We start from the raw sequence: 18,225 nt of genomic DNA, 5'->3' as shown, positions 1-18,225 counted from the left end.
AAAAAAAAAAAAAAAAAAAAAGAGAAGCAGTTGGATAATGGGTAGAAAATGATAGAAAAGCTATGACAGGAATTCTGAACCTGTTGGAGGGAGTTGGGTATGACGTTTGTGAAAGGGAGGAGAGGAAACAGTGTACGTTATAATACTCTTAGAATGTAGTATTTTCCATACTCATAGCTTTCCTTTTTTTTTTTTTTTGAGACAGTGTCTCACTCTGTCTCCCAGGCTGGGGTGCAGTGGCTCCATCTTGGCTCACTGCAACTTCCTCCTCCCAGGTCCAGGCAATTCTCCTGCCTCAGCCTCTTGAGTAGTTGGGACTACAGGCCTGCCACCACACCTAGCTTTTTGTATTTTCAGTAGAGACGAGGTTTCACCATGTTGGCCAGGCTGTTCTCGAACTCCTGATTTCACGTGATCCATCCACCTCGGCCTCCCAAAGTGCTGAGATTACAGGCGTGAGCCACCCCGCACAACCTCGTAGCTGTTCTTGAATCCTTTTTTTTTTTTTTTTTTTTTTTTAGGGAAGATATTTTCAGAGTACAGTTTAGGAAACATAGAAGGATTTTCAGGTAGCATGTAGAGCCTGATTGAAGTATTATTAGTATCAGTACACAAATATGAGTACAAATTAATAATCACTCCACAAGTTTGTGGTGATACTAATTTGCTCAGCAATGTAATATAGAGAAAGCATACAACTGGAAGGATTTTGGGCTGTAGTTTTGCCAAGACAGGTGCAAGAAAAGAATAATGCAGCGAGGTTTGTGGCAAGAAAGTGGTTTAAGATATATTGTGGTACAAAAGGGGAGTCAAAGACGAAGTAAATCGTGGGAAGCATGTTAAAAGGTCAGGGTATTAGTAGTCTTGCTGAGGGTGATCAGCAAGTACTGTGAGAGCAGTGAAGTGGGAGGGCTGCATGTTGTCTGTGTTACCATACTCTGCTGGTTGTCCTTTTGCCTGACTGCTCCTCAGTCTCCTTTTCAGATATATTTGTTCTGCCTGTGCCTTACATGTTTGTGCTCCTCATGGTTACCCTAGGCTCTGCTTTAATTTCTCCATACTTTCTCTTGAAATTGCTATCTGTATCCTCATTATTCCTAACAATATCTTCAGCCCAGTTCTTGTGCCAGAGCTTCACATTCATATAGCTCAATTCCTGCTTAACATTGCCACCTAAATGTCTCAAATTCAACAAGCCCAAAATTGAGTATACCATCTTCTGCCCCAAATATATTTCCCACACCCCCCAGCTTCTTTAGCTTGGTAAATAATACTTGATGGAGGCAGAGGCCTGGAAATACAACCCTTAACTACTGTTTTTCCCTGTACTTCAGTCCAGTTCATAGACAAGCCCTATTGAATCTTAAACATCTTCAAGTGTTTGTGTATTTTGCTTTATCCCTACTGCCACTCCCTTAAATACTGTTCACCATCATCTTTCACTTAAGACTTGCACTGTCCAGTACCATAGCCACTAGTGTCAGGGGACTGGTCCAAATTGAGATTTGGTGTGAGTGTAAGATACACACTGGTGTCTGTAGCCTTAGTATGAACAGAGAATGTATATCGTCACGTTCATAATTTTTTTGATTATATGTTAAAATGATATTTTGAATATGTAAAGTTAAATGCATTATCAAAATTTCATCTTTTTTTGCCATTTTAAAATATGTGGCTACTAAAGAATTCTAAAGTGATCAGACTGGGCGTGGTGGCTCACACCTGTAATCCTAGCACTTTGAGAAGTCAAGGCAGGAGGCTTACTTGAGGCCAGGAGTTTGAGACCTGCCTGGGTGACATAACAAGACCCCATCTCTTAAAAGATATATATATATAGCAAGTCATGGTGGCACGTACCTGTAGTACCAGCTGCTTGGAAGGCTGAGGCAGGAAGATTGCTTGAGCCCAGAAGTTCTAGGTTACAATGAGCTATGATCATGCCACTGCACTCCAGCCTGGGTGACAGAGCAAGATTCTCTTTAAAAAAAAAAAAAGGAAAAGAAAAGAAAATTATAAATAATCTGTGGTTCTCATTTTTGTCTTATCTTACAGTTCTTTCGAACAGTGCTGACAGTTTTGAGCTAACTTCCTAATAGGTCTCTGCCTCCAGTGTTGCTCCCAGTTCCAATCCCTTATTACCCATTCTGAACCACATTGTAATTTGAGTGATTCTTTAATCTGATCCCAGCACTAACATACTTAAAAACCTTTTCATTGTTTCTTTTTTCTTTATATCATATGCCTCAAGAGCCTGCTCGTCTTGTGGCTTTGTCTCTACCCCGTACACATTCATTCTCATTTCTCCAAATCAGTTCTGCTTTCTTGGAACATTCTTCCTTCTCTTTCTTACCTGGCTTCTTACCGTCTTATCCTCACCTTAGACTTTCTTTCAGGAATGCTTTGCTAATCATTCAAGATAATGGGAAGTGAATTTCTCCTATATGTTCTCCCTGCATACTGTACGCTGTCTACCCTGTAATTACACTTGAAATTACAATTGCAGTTGCCTGTTTTGTTACCTGTATTCTTCCTCTCAGAAACTCTACAAAGTCAGTAAAGATAACATGCTTTGCTCACCACTCTGTACACAGGGCCTCTCATAGTGCTTTGCAATATAAAAGGCTCTTAGTAAATATTCATTGAATGAGTCATTTTTATATTTCAGAGAAGAATATTTACAGGTGATATTTTAGGAATTGTGGCATAAGAATAGAGTATCTGAAATGAAATCAGATTAAAGATCTCTGAAGTTGGGTGTTCAGGGAACTGAGAGGCCAGATACACTGTTCTCAGTTCCTTTTTCTGTCTCTGTGCCTCATAAATAACAGGTGACTAGTTTTCTTATTACATCTTTGTTGACATGTAATTCATGTACCATACAGTGATTTTCAGGGCAATGAGTTTTTAAAAGCCTTCCAGATAATTTTTACATGCTCATCTAAGGGGACTTATTTTTTTCTTCTCACACATTGTTCATCTACTGAGAAGCCAAAAGTATGGAAATGTCATCTGTGTTTTGTATATGTTGAATTACCCATGACTTTGGAAAAGTTTGGTGTAAAAGAGCCAAGAATAGATGAGTACCATCAAGAGGCCAGTAGATAATAGGACAGGAGATTGACTATGGAAGGTACGGGTTATATGCCTCAAAGGAACAGGAATTTAAATCTGAGGATAGGGGAGGAATGATGTCACAGCATTGTAAGTGCTACCCTCACCTCCTGACTTGGGGTGGATGAGGTAGGAGAGAATAAATTAACACCTATATTTGAGGCCTGAGGGAAGCACTGTCTTTGGGAAGGGAGTAGAGCTACCATTTCCATTATCTGAGGGTCAAGGAAATTGTTCAGGAATTTGAAATGTAGGGCAGTTTTTGTTTGCTGAGGAACAGAGGGGAATGTTTGAATGGGAGTAAGATTACAGGATGGAATTAACTAGCTGGAACGTTTTCACAGGAGTAGGTGCAAATAATTAAGTAATAGAGTGGCATGTGAGGGGAGAATTGCATAGTTCTCTGTCCATCTGGAGCCAGCCAAGGCTTTTATTGGTAGGATTTTAGGTGAATAGCAAAAAGAACTAATTATATTAAAAAATAGATGGATAACATTTGTTAACTAGTTAGGGAAAAAATCATAAGAAAAAAGAAGGTCCAAATTTCCTGGGGGGCTCCACCACTGAGTGACTTACTGGTGTCATTACTGTAGATGGGATACACAAGTACACGAGAGGAAGAAAGAGAAGCTTTTTTTCATCATTCTCTTTTCATCATTGTTTTCATAATGAAAACAATGATTTTCATGAAGAGAATCATCATTCTCTTTTCATCAGTGATGAATTGTTTTCATCATTCTCTTTTCAGCTGCTAACTAGAATAAACATTTAGATAACCAGACTAACCCTTCCAAGTAATTTTTTCCAAAAGCATCTTAGTGAAGGGGAATACTAGAGAGGGCAAAATAATACACAATGGAAAGGCTTATTTTATAACTTTATTAAATATATCACTGTGTTAATAAGTAACAGACTATGGGTAAACTTAGTGTATGAAATCTTTTAAAACTTGATATTTCAGTAACTTGATTTACTTTATACTAAAAACTAAATTTTATTTGTTGGATTTTAATATGGTTTCAAATGAATGCCTAAAGTATTATTGTATATAGTTAGATTTGTTTGTAACCTACACATTGATATTTTATAGAAAAAGTGGTGTGTACTTATGCAGAGGAATTGCTAAATATGTATTTGCTTTAGGGTTATTGAAAATTAAGCATTTATTTTCCTTCTCTAGTCCAAACCCCTGATACCTCTTCAAAAAGAAACTGATTCAGAGACCCAGAAAATGGTGCTTACCAACTACATGTTCCCTCAACAGCCAAGGACTGAGGATGGTAGGAATTTCATAATCTGTTTTCTTGTTAAAAACACATAGTAATTTAAAAGGTGTGAAGTGAACTTTTAAGTCTCAAAGACTTTTACTAGTTTGACGGGACTTTAGAGAATTGACCAAAAAAGTTCATTTGAAAATAATGGAAAAATAGGGCACGATTTCAGGAGTTGAATTTAGAGGTATAAGTGTAGCATATGCTTCCTTAAATGATTCCTTTAAATTAAACCACAGTGTTAAAATTGGTAACTTAAAAACATTTAGCTGTATGCTAGGAATAAATGTTAAGTGTTATGTGATAAGAATTATTAAACCAGGAAATATTTTCTTCACTTGTGAACTTAATATTACACTTGGATCTACACACTGGATCAGCATAATCTGTTGAACTCTGACTATAAATGCTACTCTTAAATTCTTTTATTTTGCCCGACAAGGGGGAATATACCTTTTACTACTGGGCACAGATGTTTTTTATATTTTATGGTGTGACAACCTTTTAGACTAATGAGCAAATTGTTTCTAGTATATGTTGTACTCTGTGTGTGTGTGTGTGTGTGTGTGTGTGTGTTTATTATATTACACTTAAAGTAACTGTAATTTTTATGTATCTTCTTTCTGACACCAGTGAACATACCTGTCGTTTGAAATTATTTATAAGTTAATTCTTAATACATAGAAACACTGAAGAAAAAATGTAAATCAGTCATGTCAATCATCAGTCTTAATTTATAAACTATACCACAGGCAAGTTAAATAGGTTATTGAACTTCAGTTTCCTTATCTTGAAATGATGATAATAGTTCTTTTGGAGCACAGCCACATTCGTTCACTATAAAACACTCTGGAACCAAGCATTTCAGATAAGAGATACTTATGCTAATATTCTGTCCTCTCATGTAAAATAACAATTATCTAGTATATTGCATAGCTGATTATAACATTATTTAGAGGATGCTTACCCTTACTTCCTATTTTCCAGAAATCATCTTCAGAGACAAAGAAAAGTAGGAAATTGAGATATAAGTTTTAGTGAATAAGACAAAAAAACTTAGCTATTGATGCATTCGAGTATTTGTTGTAATTCCCCACATGGCACTGCTTACAGCATAAGCAGAGTTTGCATTTCTATTTTTAACTTAATTTCTAATTCATAAAATTATTGTTCACATAAAACAGTAATCACTATTGACAGCTTAATATTAAGTATACTATATTTTGTTATGGAAACATACTTCCATGTTTTATTGTATTGCTAAATTTGGAGATTGTGGGTGAATTTAAATACATGGAAGAGAGGTTGTTAACCTATTCTCAAAGCTTTAACTATAGAACCTCCAGTGAATGAAGCTCTTTATGTTAGTTATCTCACAAATCTTCTAATTGGATTAGAAAGCTGAACAGGTTGTGCTACATATAAATACAAGTCATCAGATTATACCCATGAAATAATAACTTATCAAAGCAAGTCTTTTATTGCTTCTGGCAGAGAGCAAGAAATAGTTATCCTATAGAAGGTAAAGAGTTTTCTATTAGTTTAGCACTAGTTCTGGAATACAAGTTAAATAAGTTTTTATTCCATTTCAGTAATTCAAAGCTAAACCTGCTATAGCAATGTAAAAATAATAGCCAATTTGAGTCAGACACGATGCTAAGCACTTTATATATCCATAACTTCTCATCTTTACAATCTTCCAAAATAGATGCTGTTATCATTAGTTGCCTTTCCCAAAGCTTAAAATATTTATCTGACCCTTTATAGAAAAAGTTTACTCATTCTGCCTCTAAACTGTCAGAATCATAGGTATATTCGTGCCTTGATTTCTTCTCATACTGGTTTCTACTTTAATGATTCAAATCTACCTTGCCTTCTTTTACTATTCTATCATTGTAATTTATTCCCTTCCTGTTTAATTTGAAAAGAGATCACAATTCAGGTAAAACATTTATTTCTGATAGGAAGAATAGAAGTAGCAAAATCTTGCCACTACTAATTTTTGATTTTGAGATTTGTTTGAAGAGTTTCTAATAGAAAAGTTTGAAATACAGTATCAATTATGATATTCTGGGTCCTCTTAGAGTTCATTTGTCACCTAAAGTGTCTCATGGATATTATACACAGAGTACTAAACAAGGTGAATGAATTTCCTTTCAACTATAAGAAAGGCTTTTGTCTTTATCCTAGTGCCTCCAAGAAATAGATGAGTCAAAAAATATTACGTATTTGGGTTTGGGTTTTATACCAATTTGAGAGAAGTAGACACTGTTCGCAATTAATTCTGTTTTTCATCCCACCTTTGTGACAGGTATTGTGCTAGAGCTAAGTAAAGGCAAAAATTCTTGCCTTCAAGATTCTGAAGGTGGGAAGATTTAAAAAAAGAAGAAGGAAAAAAGAAAGATTCTAAAGGTAGATAGTGATGAATAAATGTGCAAGAGTAGGGGTGAGATCTTGGGCCTAGGTAGAGGAATCAGTCTTAATCAGAGAGAAAGGGAAGTATGCCTTCCTATAACAATACATTTGTAGCTAAGAAAGCAGGATATTAGTGGAAACACGAGTCTGAGGGTTTTATTGCTTTTGTTTTACAATGAAGTGGAAGTTGCCTCTGGAAGTTGGGGTAAGGGCATTTCAGGGAAGTCGTAGTGATTAATGTATAATAAAATCCAAGCTTAATAGAGAAGGAAGTAAAACCTAGAGTGATTTTACAAGGAGCAAAAGAAAGGTAGTTAAGGAACTGAAAGTTTACCAGCGGTAATAAGGAATTGAGTGATTTGGAAGAACAGGCGTCGTGGTCAAAGAGGTGGAAAAGTCCTGAGTATGACTGTGGTTGTGAATCATTTAGCTGATGTGCATAGGGACATTGGGATTGAGGACATCAAGGAATTATAAAGTTGTAGTGTTGAGGTGTTGGGCTCATCATCCCACATTGACATCATTCAGGATATTAGCAGGTCTTAGGTGGAGAGAAAAATCTGTAGCCAAAATACTAGAGTCCTCAGTAAGTCTATACCTGGGTGATCAGTTTGAGTAGCCTCTAGAATGGATAGAAAATGATATTATCTGATGTCCTGAATCTTCAAAGATGTGAGATTTATACAAAAGAGTAGAAAGTGTGAGTGACTAGAATTTGACAAAAATGAGAAGCATGGTAAAAGTTAGCTTACCTTGGGCTTCTGAATAAGTTCTGGTGTAAAATTGCTTACACTAATTGGAATCTCTGGGCCAAGCTGGTGATTGAAATTACAAGGGAGAGGGAATTATATGAGTTAAAAAATAGACTTTGTTGGAAACTGCTGGGCTGTCTTTGCCTTTCCAATGATACCACAAAAGTATGTCAATAGGAATTTGAATCACATTCCACATTTGTTTTGAACAAAAACAAATACATTACTTCATTGAGTATGTGTTAAGCAATTAAAAAAAGCAATTATAAGGAAAAAAAAAATCTTGAATGGAGTAATGAAAACAAAGAAAAGGCTAAATTAAAGAATTTCATTCCCATTGGTAAGAGTTGGTTTCATGACATCCTTAGTTTGGATATGAGATTTTAAAAGGTTAAGCAAGCCCCAAATAAGGGCTTAATAAAAATGATAATTAGAAGTTTTGTATGATGTTATTTTGTGGAAATATTCTAATTGACCATATTTGGGTATTCCAGGAGTTTCTGGGGTTCTTTAAAGCTCATTTTGGGTACTTGTAATCTCTGTTTTGAGTAGGGGATAGTCATTTTATTTTAATGGGCAAAAAAATTGTGATTTTATTTTGTATTGCACAACTTCTATGGAATGATATATAATAGCTGGATGAATTATTTTTTAAGCCTTATGTATTTTTTAGATGCCTAATAATAACAAAAAACTGAGAGTTGTTAAATCTTTGCTTTTGATCTTACAGGTTGAGTATCTCTTATCCAAAATGCCTGAGACCAGAAGTGTTTCAGGTTTTGATTTTTTTTTGACTTTGGAATCTTTGCAGAATTCATATCAGTTGAACCTCCCTAACGCAAAATTCAAACTGTGCCAAAATCCAAACCTTTTGGAGTGCTGACACAATGCTCAAAGGAAATACTCATTAGAGTTTTTTGCATTTTGGATTTTTTGGATTAGGGATGTTCACCCTATATACCTGATAGAATATATAAGTGTTGGGTTTACCTTAAAATTTCCATTTTTTTACATTTTGATATAGAAAATATATTGTAAGAACTTTACTTAGTATATAATCCATGTTATGTATAATGTTTAATACAGTGTTGAAATTGCATTTCTACCATAGCACCTTTTGGAGCACTGCCCAAAACCATATATCTGTGGTGTTTTCATTGGTAGATTCTCTTCAGGAACCCTTCTGGTAAAAAAACAAGATGAATCAGCTTCAGGGAAGAAAGGATATGTGATTGACATTGTAAAGAAATCTTACATTGACATTATCAAGAATCAGCCTATGCATTAGGATTTCTAATTTCTTGCATTGACTATTCTTAACTATTTTAGACTTATTGTAATGAACATAACTCATACAGAAATTAGGAGCAAGTGATAGTTTTCCATAATTACATAAAATATAGTAGGTTTTTGTTTCTTACTTTTCTCTAGTTATGTTTATATCAGATAATGAAAGTTTTAACCCTTCATTGTGGGAGGAACAGAGGAAACAGCGGGCTCAAGTTGCATTTGAATGTGATGAAGACAAAGATGAAAGGGAGGCACCTCCCAGGGTGAGTCTGTTCTTTATTCTTTAAAATTTGAAACACGTCTGCTGATATTTAAGTTGGTGCTATATATACTCTGATGTTTGGGGATATAAAAAAGTATTGGATTTATTCCTTGTCCTCAAGGCACTTGAAGTGTTACTGATTCCAAATATTTCAGACATGAAAGAATTTGGGAACAATATAAAACTGTGTGATTTAAAACTAAATTTCATAGTATATATAACTGTAAGAGGAAAACGTTATTATAGGCTAGAGAAATGAACTAACACTTTATTTCAAATTAGTGCCCTTTATGTTTAACTTCAGTTTAGCTGACTTCCCCCCCACCATATTTGTAATGATGATTTTCTCTCCTTTCCCTTTCTTTAATGATTTATTTTTATACATCTTAGAGATAAAGAACTCTTTGTTATGAACATTTTGTTTCTTTATGGAATTGAAAACATATCACAGTGATAGGAATAGTAAATACATATTTTTGAGTTACTTATGAATGTAATTATTTGCCCCTTATACAAACTTAGCTGAATCTTAGAAAATGATAGGCTGACCTTGGAAAAATATGGCTCTTGGTATGTGAGACACAAATATACGAATATCTGAATTTTATATATACGTAGATGAATATCTAGCCGAAAAATGTGTATCTGTTTCAAAGCTAAGTGGCACAATTTTTGGCAATATTCATACTGTATATCCCTAACTGGGAATATTTGAGTCTGATATAACTTTTAAAACATTGAAATTTACTGTGAAGTCTTACTATTTTGTTATAAAACCATATTTTTATTAAGCCTAAAATGCCTTCAAAGTCTATCATCTGTCTTCATAGTTATCCCTATGAGCTTGATATCTAATGTAATTCAGATGGATTATAGGTTAAATTTTGTTTGAGATTGACATTAGAAATATTTGTACTTCATATTTCACTTATTTTATTTCTCTAGGAGGGAAATTTAAAAAGATATCCAACACCATATCCAGATGAGCTTAAGAATATGGTCAAAACAGTTCAAACCATTGTACACAGATTAAAAGATGAAGAGACCAATGAAGACTCTGGAAGAGATTTGAAACCACACGAAGACCAACAAGATACAAATAAAGATGTGGGTGTGAAGGTTAGAAAATTCAAAAGGATTAACCAAAGCCTATTTCAAGTTCTTATTTTTAAATGGCAGTTGATATAGTGACCCTTTTCACGTACTCTAAATGTTCAGTTATGTACCACAGAATGATATTTCGGTCAACATGCTCACATACATAACGATGGTGTTCCTATAAGAGTATAAGGGGCCGGACGCAGTGGCTTACGCCTGTAATCCCAGCACTTTGGGATGCCAAGGCAGGCAGATCACTTGAGGTCAGGAGTTTGAGACCAGCCTGGCCAACATGGTGAAACCCCATCTCAACTAAAAGTACAAAAATTAGCTGGGCGTGGTGGTGGGCACCTGTAATCCCAGCTACTTGGGAGGCTGAGGCAGGAGAATTGCTTGAACCCAGGAGGCAGGGGTTGCAGTGAGCTGAGATCGCACCACTGTGCTCCAGCCTGGGTGACAGAGCGACACTCTGTCTCAAAAACAAAAAATAAGAATATAAGGGAGATGGCTGGCCATGGTGGCTCACCCCTGTAATCCCAGCACGTTGGGAGACTTGAGGTGGGATGGTCGCATACACCCAAGAGTTTGAGACCAGCCTGATGAACATGGTGAGACTGTTTCTACAGAAAGTTAAAAAAAAAAAATGAGCTGTGCTTGGTGATGTATGCCTGTTGTCCTAGCTATTTGGGAGGCTTAGGCAGGAGGATCACTGGAGGCCAGGAGTTCAAGACCAGCGTGGACAACATAGCAAGACAACCTGTCTCTACAAAAAAATTAAAAATTAACTGGGCATGGTGGCATGTTCCTTAGTCCTAGCTACTTGGGAGACTTGAGGTGAGAGGATCCTTTGAGCCTAGGAATTCAAGGCTGCAGTGAGCTATGATCATGCCACAGCACTCCAGCATGGGTGACAGAGCCAGACACTGTCTCAAAAAAAGAAAAAACGTATAATGGAGCTGAAACACTCCTATTGCCTAATGACATCATAACACAACTTTTCTATATTCAGATATGTTTGCATACACACATACTTTCTGTTGTGTTAGAATTGCCTGTAGTGTTCAGTACAGTAACATGTTATACAGGTTTGTAGCCTCGGGGCCATAGGCTATATAACGTATAACCTATTTGTGTAGTAAGCTATACCATCTAGGTTTGTGTAAGTACACTCTGTGATGTTCACAGAGTAAAAAAATCACCTAACAAATTTCTCCAACATATCACTGTTGTAAAGTGCCACATGACTGCACTTGCCAGTTTAAGGTTTTGTTCTCAGCTACCTGAACTAGGAAACTGTAATAATCAGTGAAGTCCATAATTACTATCATTACCACTCTCTGGCTATAGAATGTCCAATTGGCAGTGTAGCGTCCGTGTAACCTTTAAAAAAATAATTGTCTGAACAAAGAACATAATGAATGCCAGAAAAATTATTATTATGGAGATTTTTTCCCCAGTAATATTGATCCATTTTACCCCATTCTCATTTTAAATGTAATTGCAATGACAGACAGTTGGCATTCATTTCCTTGGGATGTTTCAGAAACTTTCACAAATGCCTAAATGGTATATTCCTTTAGGACTTTGCCACACACACATTATTGTATCACAGAAACAAAAGTTTTACATGTCATTAGAGTTACTATTCAATTCACAAAGAGCAGAAAACAATTTTAACCATCCGGAGTTGAGTATGCTGAGCTAAGTGACTCGGTTGTCCACACTTAAAAGCCTTGCAGTTTCTAAGAGGAAAGTAACCTTGGCTCACTTTTAAATTTTAATGTGGCTCATGGATCTTTGGGGGCCATGTGATCCTAAAATGAGCATTTTATCTGTGAGTGTCACAGGTTTCTATGTTTAAAGTTTTCATGTTTGAGATTAAGTCCCAGAATTGGAAGTTGGCAAATTGCTTACAAATTTTATTTGAACTTTTAAAATACATATAAAACTTAAAAGAATATGAGTTCTTTATATTTTCTTTTACTTAGACCTCAGAAAGTACTACTACAGTAAAAAGCAAAGTTGATGAAAGAGAAAAATATATGATAGGAAACTCTATACAGAAGATCAATGAACCTGAAGCTGAGATTAGTCCTGGGAGTTTACCAGTGACTGCAAATATGAAAGCCTCTGAGAACTTGAAGCATATTGTTAACCATGATGATGTTTTTGAGGTATGATTTTATGATTATTCTGGAGCAATCAGAAGAACTTTCAATTTAATATTTTATTATTGCTAAAGACCTGATATTAATTGTAGAAAATGTTAATGCATTCATCATTGAGAAATTTCATATCTGCAAAAATATCACTCATTTGTCACTTTAAACTTACAAATTATTATGCCCTTTGTATTCAGATGTTTATGCGAATTAGATTATAGGTAGTCTAGGCTACTGTAAAATACATAATTGCTTTTATTTCTGTAGCTTAAAAATGAAAAGACTACTATAAGCATACCTAGTTATTTAACTTATTTATGCATGTATCCTTGAATGTGAAAGGTTTTTTAGTTGAATGTCTGAGACAGTTTTAGATGTGGAGTTTCTTCTAGTGGATCAATAAAAGCTGGAACTTTTTTTTTTAAACAGCTTTATGTGAGATATAACTCACATACCATACAAATCACTCATTTAAAGTGTTCAATTCAGTGGCTTTTAGTATATTTACCAAATTGTGCAGCCATTACTACAATCACTTTTAGAACATGTTTCTCACCCCAGAAAGAAATCCCCTACTCCTTACCTGTTACTCCTCACTCTTTATCCCCTTCAGCGCTAGGCAACCAAAAATCTACTTTATATGCCGCTATAAATTTGCCTATTCTTGACATTTCATTTAAGTGGAATCACACAATATGTGGTCTTTGTGCCTGGTTTGTTTCACTCAGCATAATGTGTTTGTTTATCTATGTTATAGCATATATCAACACAGCATCCATTTTTATGACTGAATAATATTACATTGTGTATATCCACCCTTTGTTTATCCATTCTTCAATTAATGGATGTTTGAATTATTTCCACTTCTTGGCTGTAATGAGGGTCTGCAGTGAATTTTTGTGTACAGGTTTTTGTGTGGATATATATTTTCATGAATAAAAAATGTTTGCACCATTTTATATTCCCTTCATACGCTGCTAATGGTAATGTAAAATGGTGAAGCTGTAACTTTTTAATATGAATATCTGAAGTGTTTCTGATTTATAGCTGCATTGTTCACTGCAGTGTATACTAGCTACAAGTGGCTATTTAAGTTAATACATCTTCTTCCCTAAAATTTCAAAGTGCATTCAAGCACACCATCTCTTTTCCTGGTTATCCGTGAGCTGTCATTTACAACAGGAATAATTTTTTTTTTTTAAAGGATGGTTAATATCATTCAATACACTATGGTATGTACTGAAGCTAATGTAACATAGGCTGTGAAAAAATTATTAGGTTTGTTACAGTGAACTTATGACTCATTTAGTGTAATTTTTATGTGTAAGGCACTGTGTTTGGAGGTAAGGTGGCAGAATGGATAAGTGGATATAGGGATTTAAATGAATGCAAACACATATAATTAAGGATACACTGTGCTAAGTGTGTTAAGTACTAAGTGTTACAAAAATTTAGAAGGAAGATTTATGGCTGCCTTAAGGAGAAGGGGGCATTTCACCTGTGTTTTGGAAGATTTTAATTCACAGATACAGGAGAACGGAATGAAAGGGGAAGGAATTATGAGAGCAAAAGAATGGCATTTGGAACATATGGAAAATAACATTTTATGTTACTGAATGAGTCAGAGGCAATATTATGAAATAAGATCGGTAGAGTAGATAGGGCCCTGATTACAGGGCTTTGAAAAGCCAAGCTAAGAAGTCTGGACTTAATGTTCTGTTGTCTTGAGGAGCCACTAAAGGTTTTTAATAGAGTCTTAACTCTAATTCATAGAGCTATATTTGGTTGAAAGTTATTGTAGTTGTGAGAATATTATAGGAGATGCAGCACGTGAATATCTCAGTATAAAAAAGGGAATAGAGGGAGCAGTATCCTAATGTTTGATTAGGATAATGATGCCATGAAAAGGGTAGAGGTGCAAATTGTACAAACAGGCTTGGAAGGACTGGTTGTGTTTTATTGCAATATCTTGAAAAGGTTTAATATGTGTTTATAATATTTGTTTTCCCTTTAAAGTCTTATGACTTAGTATTTATTTATTTGAAGAAACAAAAATTTAATTTTTTTTCCCTTCTCCGCTTTTACTAGGAATCTGAAGAACTTTCTTCTGATGAAGAGATGAAAATGGCGGAGATGCGACCACCATTAATTGAAACCTCTATTAACCAGCCAAAAGTTGTAGCACTTAGTAATAACAAAAAAGGTTAGATGTTGAAGGAAAGTACTAAGAGTAGAAATTGCCTCAATAAATTTATAAATTTTTTTGGAATAAATTTCATTCAATATTACGTTATTTGAAACATTTTAGAAACAAATTTTTAGGCGTGGCTTTCTGAAAGGTTCTCTTTCCTTCTCTCTCGTTTTTAGCGAAAGGCCTTGATAGTATTTTCTTTCTCCTCATGCAAATTTACTTATAAAGGATGAACTTTACCGACACATAAGCCTGGATTGTAATTTCATATCTGCCACTTATCTGCTGTGTGATCCTTGAGTTAATTTTATCCATGTGTACATATCTGATTTGACATACAATGAGGCTAATGAACAATTTTGCATCAAATAGGCTAGATAATTTATCTTTCAGCACAGTACCTTATTTTTATTCATTCTATCACAAAACATTTTTTACATGCTGTCCAACCTCTGCCAGCCATTCTTTCATATAAGACAATCTTAGACTCTTAGAGATCTTGAAGGGTATCTGTCCCTTCCCTCACCCCTCCCCTCTAGCACCTGAGTATCTTTACATCATCATCCTCAAACGTTTAGCCATTTGTCTTTATGGCATCAATGATACTTATTATCAAGGTGGCCCTTGGATAGCTTGGGTTCATAATACTTGTAGTAGTGATACCTAGAATTTGTTGAGCACTAATTGCTTAGGTACTATGCTAAATATTTTACGTGTTATTATCTAATTGTCACAATAGCCCCCATGATGAGGAGGAAGTGGAGTGTATCTAAGAGAGAACCTAACAACCATCTATTTTAATGGTTAAGAGCTCAAAACCTAAATACACTGAGATCAAACTTAGAGTCCCACTTGCTAAACTGTGAATACAATCCGGACTACTTGAGCTGTGCTCCTAAGATCTCAGAACATCAAAGATATCCTTAATTCACATAATCTTCTATGGATATGTCTTTATACACTATTTCCATGATTTGGCTAGAATTGAGTTAGTTAAAAAAAACAACCTTTTTAGCACTACTTTGAAAAAATACTACTTTTTATACTACCCATTATGGAATATGAACACTTGTCTGTTTCTGTTCATATAATTGCTACACACACAACCACCTCACATATTGAGAGTTTACCATTCATAAACAAGTCTATGAAACGTTTTAAAAACATTAAGGAAGAGCTGACCTTTGAAAATTCCTTGATTTGTTTGGTAATTATATGTTTGTAGATTGACTGAATTGCTTGTTTTTATTAGAGTGGATGGGGGAAAAAATTCCATATATATAGGAAATAATTTCTTGCCCAGATAAGTTCAGAAAGGTTGTAAACTATATTTTCATTATCAGTTTTTCCAATTGTAAATGGGTGAAAAGTATATTCACTGAAATTAACTGACCTGACCTTAGAAAGCAGTACATAATAATATCACCTTGTCAGTAACTAAATCGAATTCTTAGTAACCCCAACATTGGTTACTTTTTAAAAAATTATATCACCATCTAAAAATTATTTAGTCTTTGTATTAGGACTGAATTTTTGGGGTGCTTCCGATTTTCTTATCAATATAATTTATTACCTCATATATAGAACCAGGACGGTATAATTGCCATTTGTCGTCACTGAAAAACATTTCACACAATTCTTGGGGAATTTATCATTGATATTAAATTTGTTTTGTTTCAGATGATACAAAGGAAACAGATTCTTTATCAGATGAAGTTACACACAATAGCAATCAGAATAACAGCAATTGTTCTTCTCCATCTCGGATGTCTGATTCAGTTTCTCTTAATACTGATAGTAGTCAAGACACCTCACTCTGCTCTCCAGTGAAACAAACTCATATTGATACTAATTCCAAAATAAGGTGTGTGAACATCTTTTACAGTTTTTCATTTATACAATAAGTAGAAGTAGTAAGGCAGATAACGAATACGTAAACATATAGGGTTTAATAAATAAATACTATAGAAGTGGTTCCAGTAATATGTTTTCTTTCCCCATTTCTATTGCTGATTTTCTATTTAGTTTTTATACATTACCATCTTAAATTAGATTTTCAAATGGGGAAGAATAGACTAGATTCTCAATATCCTGGTTAAAAAGTTGAATATTTATATATTTATAGTAAGGCAACATAAACAGCATATTTGAGGTAATATAAATTGAAAGGAGTATTTTTATAGTTAGAAATGCAGAATCATTTTGGGGGCTGCCATTAAAGGATTCATTCAAATACTCTTGACTGGTGGTGTATATTTGGCTTAGGCTTAATTTTGTAGGACACACTCACTGAGAGAGATAAGTGTTAATTTGTATAGCCTGGAATTTAGCTGAAGTCTAAAACACATTTTATTATTTAGTCTCTTGAGAAATTGGTTGTCTATAATGTTGGCGGTGGGTTTGAAAAAAAAAAAAGAAATTTGGTTGTCAGAGTAAGGCCCTGCCATTCTACCATAGTGTTATTCTATCAGCTAAACTGTTTGTTAGAAAGATGGGTTGGACATGGTGGCTTAAACCTGTGCACTTCGGGAGGCTAAAGCAGGTGGATAGCTTGAGTCCAGGAGTTCAAGACCAGCCTGGGCAACATGGTGAAACCCCATCTCTACCCAAAAAAGTAGAAAAGTTGGCCATGTGTGGTGGCATGTGCCTGTAGTCCCAGCTACCTGGGAGGCTGAGTTGGGAGGATCACTTGAACCTAGGAGGCGGAAGTTGCAGTGAGCTGCAATCACACCACCACACTCCAACCTGGGTGACAGAGCTAGACCTTGTTTCAAAAAAAAAAAAAGAGAGATTGGGGTTGGCTGGATGTGGTAGAATACCTGTAATCCCAGCAATTTTTGAGGCCAAGACTATAGATTGCTTGAGTCCAGGAGTTCAAGACCAGCTTGGGCAACATGGTGAAACCATGTCTCTAAAAAAAAATTAGCCAGGTATGTTGGCACATGCCTGTAGTCCCAGCTACTCAGGAGGCCAAGGTGGGAGGTTCTGTAGCCTGGGAGGTTTAGGCTGCAGCAAGTCATGATCAGGCTACTGCACTCCAGCATGGGTGACAGAATTGAGATCCTGTCTCAAAAAAAAAAGGGGGGGGTTACTTGGGGTACCTACTAAACCAAAAGCTTAATGTATGGATATTTTTAACAGTCATTTAGAGTTGTTCTTAAATTTCAGGCGTATTTAAGTAAAATTTGTATATTAACGTGTATTGTTGGTTGGAAAAGGAACGTGAATTTTATGCCTAAAAATGAGTATAAGGTATTGTGTAATTACAATCAATCATTTATTTCTATTCTTTGAATTTGAGGCTATGAGCTACTGTTTAAAATACTAATTTTTATAACCTCCTAGATGTTATTGTATTAATTTGTTGAATAATAAAATTTTGTTTATTGTTGGGAAAGTGGTATATTTTCTAAATCCTGCTTTTAATATAATAAATAGAGCCTAAGCAAGGAATACAGCAACACCTTTTTGTGCTGTGTTTCTAGTAATGAAAGTTTTCTTTTTTGTAATGGGAAGACCCAGTATTAGGGAATTTTTGTGGAAACATAACTTGAGTATATGTATTCAAGAGGACACAAATACTTAATACCACCAGGTAAAAACAAAATATTTTCTATAATTTTGGAGTGACACATTTAAAAGTATTTGCCAAATACAGCTAGCTACTTAGAAG

The 18,225-nt window shown here is 35.0% G+C and overlaps 1 protein-coding gene across 6 annotated transcripts in view; it reads left to right on the top strand.

The window, feature by feature from the left end:
- The window catches only part of ERBIN (erbb2 interacting protein), a 154,847-nt gene that overhangs the window by 115,264 nt on the left and 21,358 nt on the right, over window positions 1–18,225 (top strand). For 4 of the 6 annotated variants that reach the window (XM_017877103.1, XM_017877098.1, XM_017877102.1 and 1 more), the window contains 6 exons: window positions 4,292–4,391; window positions 8,981–9,102; window positions 10,047–10,220; window positions 12,188–12,373; window positions 14,450–14,564; window positions 16,233–16,416. In XM_017877103.1, the coding sequence (XP_017732592.1) occupies window positions 4,292–4,391; window positions 8,981–9,102; window positions 10,047–10,220; window positions 12,188–12,373; window positions 14,450–14,564; window positions 16,233–16,416 (881 nt within the window). The remainder of the gene's footprint in view (window positions 1–4,291; window positions 4,392–8,980; window positions 9,103–10,046; window positions 10,221–12,187; window positions 12,374–14,449; window positions 14,565–16,232; window positions 16,417–18,225) is intronic. The other 2 variants (XM_017877099.1, XM_017877101.1) reach the window with 1 other exon arrangement.

The sequence above is a fragment of the Rhinopithecus bieti genome, unplaced genomic scaffold, assembly GCF_001698545.2.
Source record: "Rhinopithecus bieti isolate Rb0 unplaced genomic scaffold, ASM169854v2 scaffold_10181, whole genome shotgun sequence".
NCBI lineage: Eukaryota > Metazoa > Chordata > Mammalia > Primates > Cercopithecidae > Rhinopithecus > Rhinopithecus bieti.
Note: the sequence above shows the minus strand (reverse complement) of the source record. Positions and strands in the feature narration are given on the sequence as shown.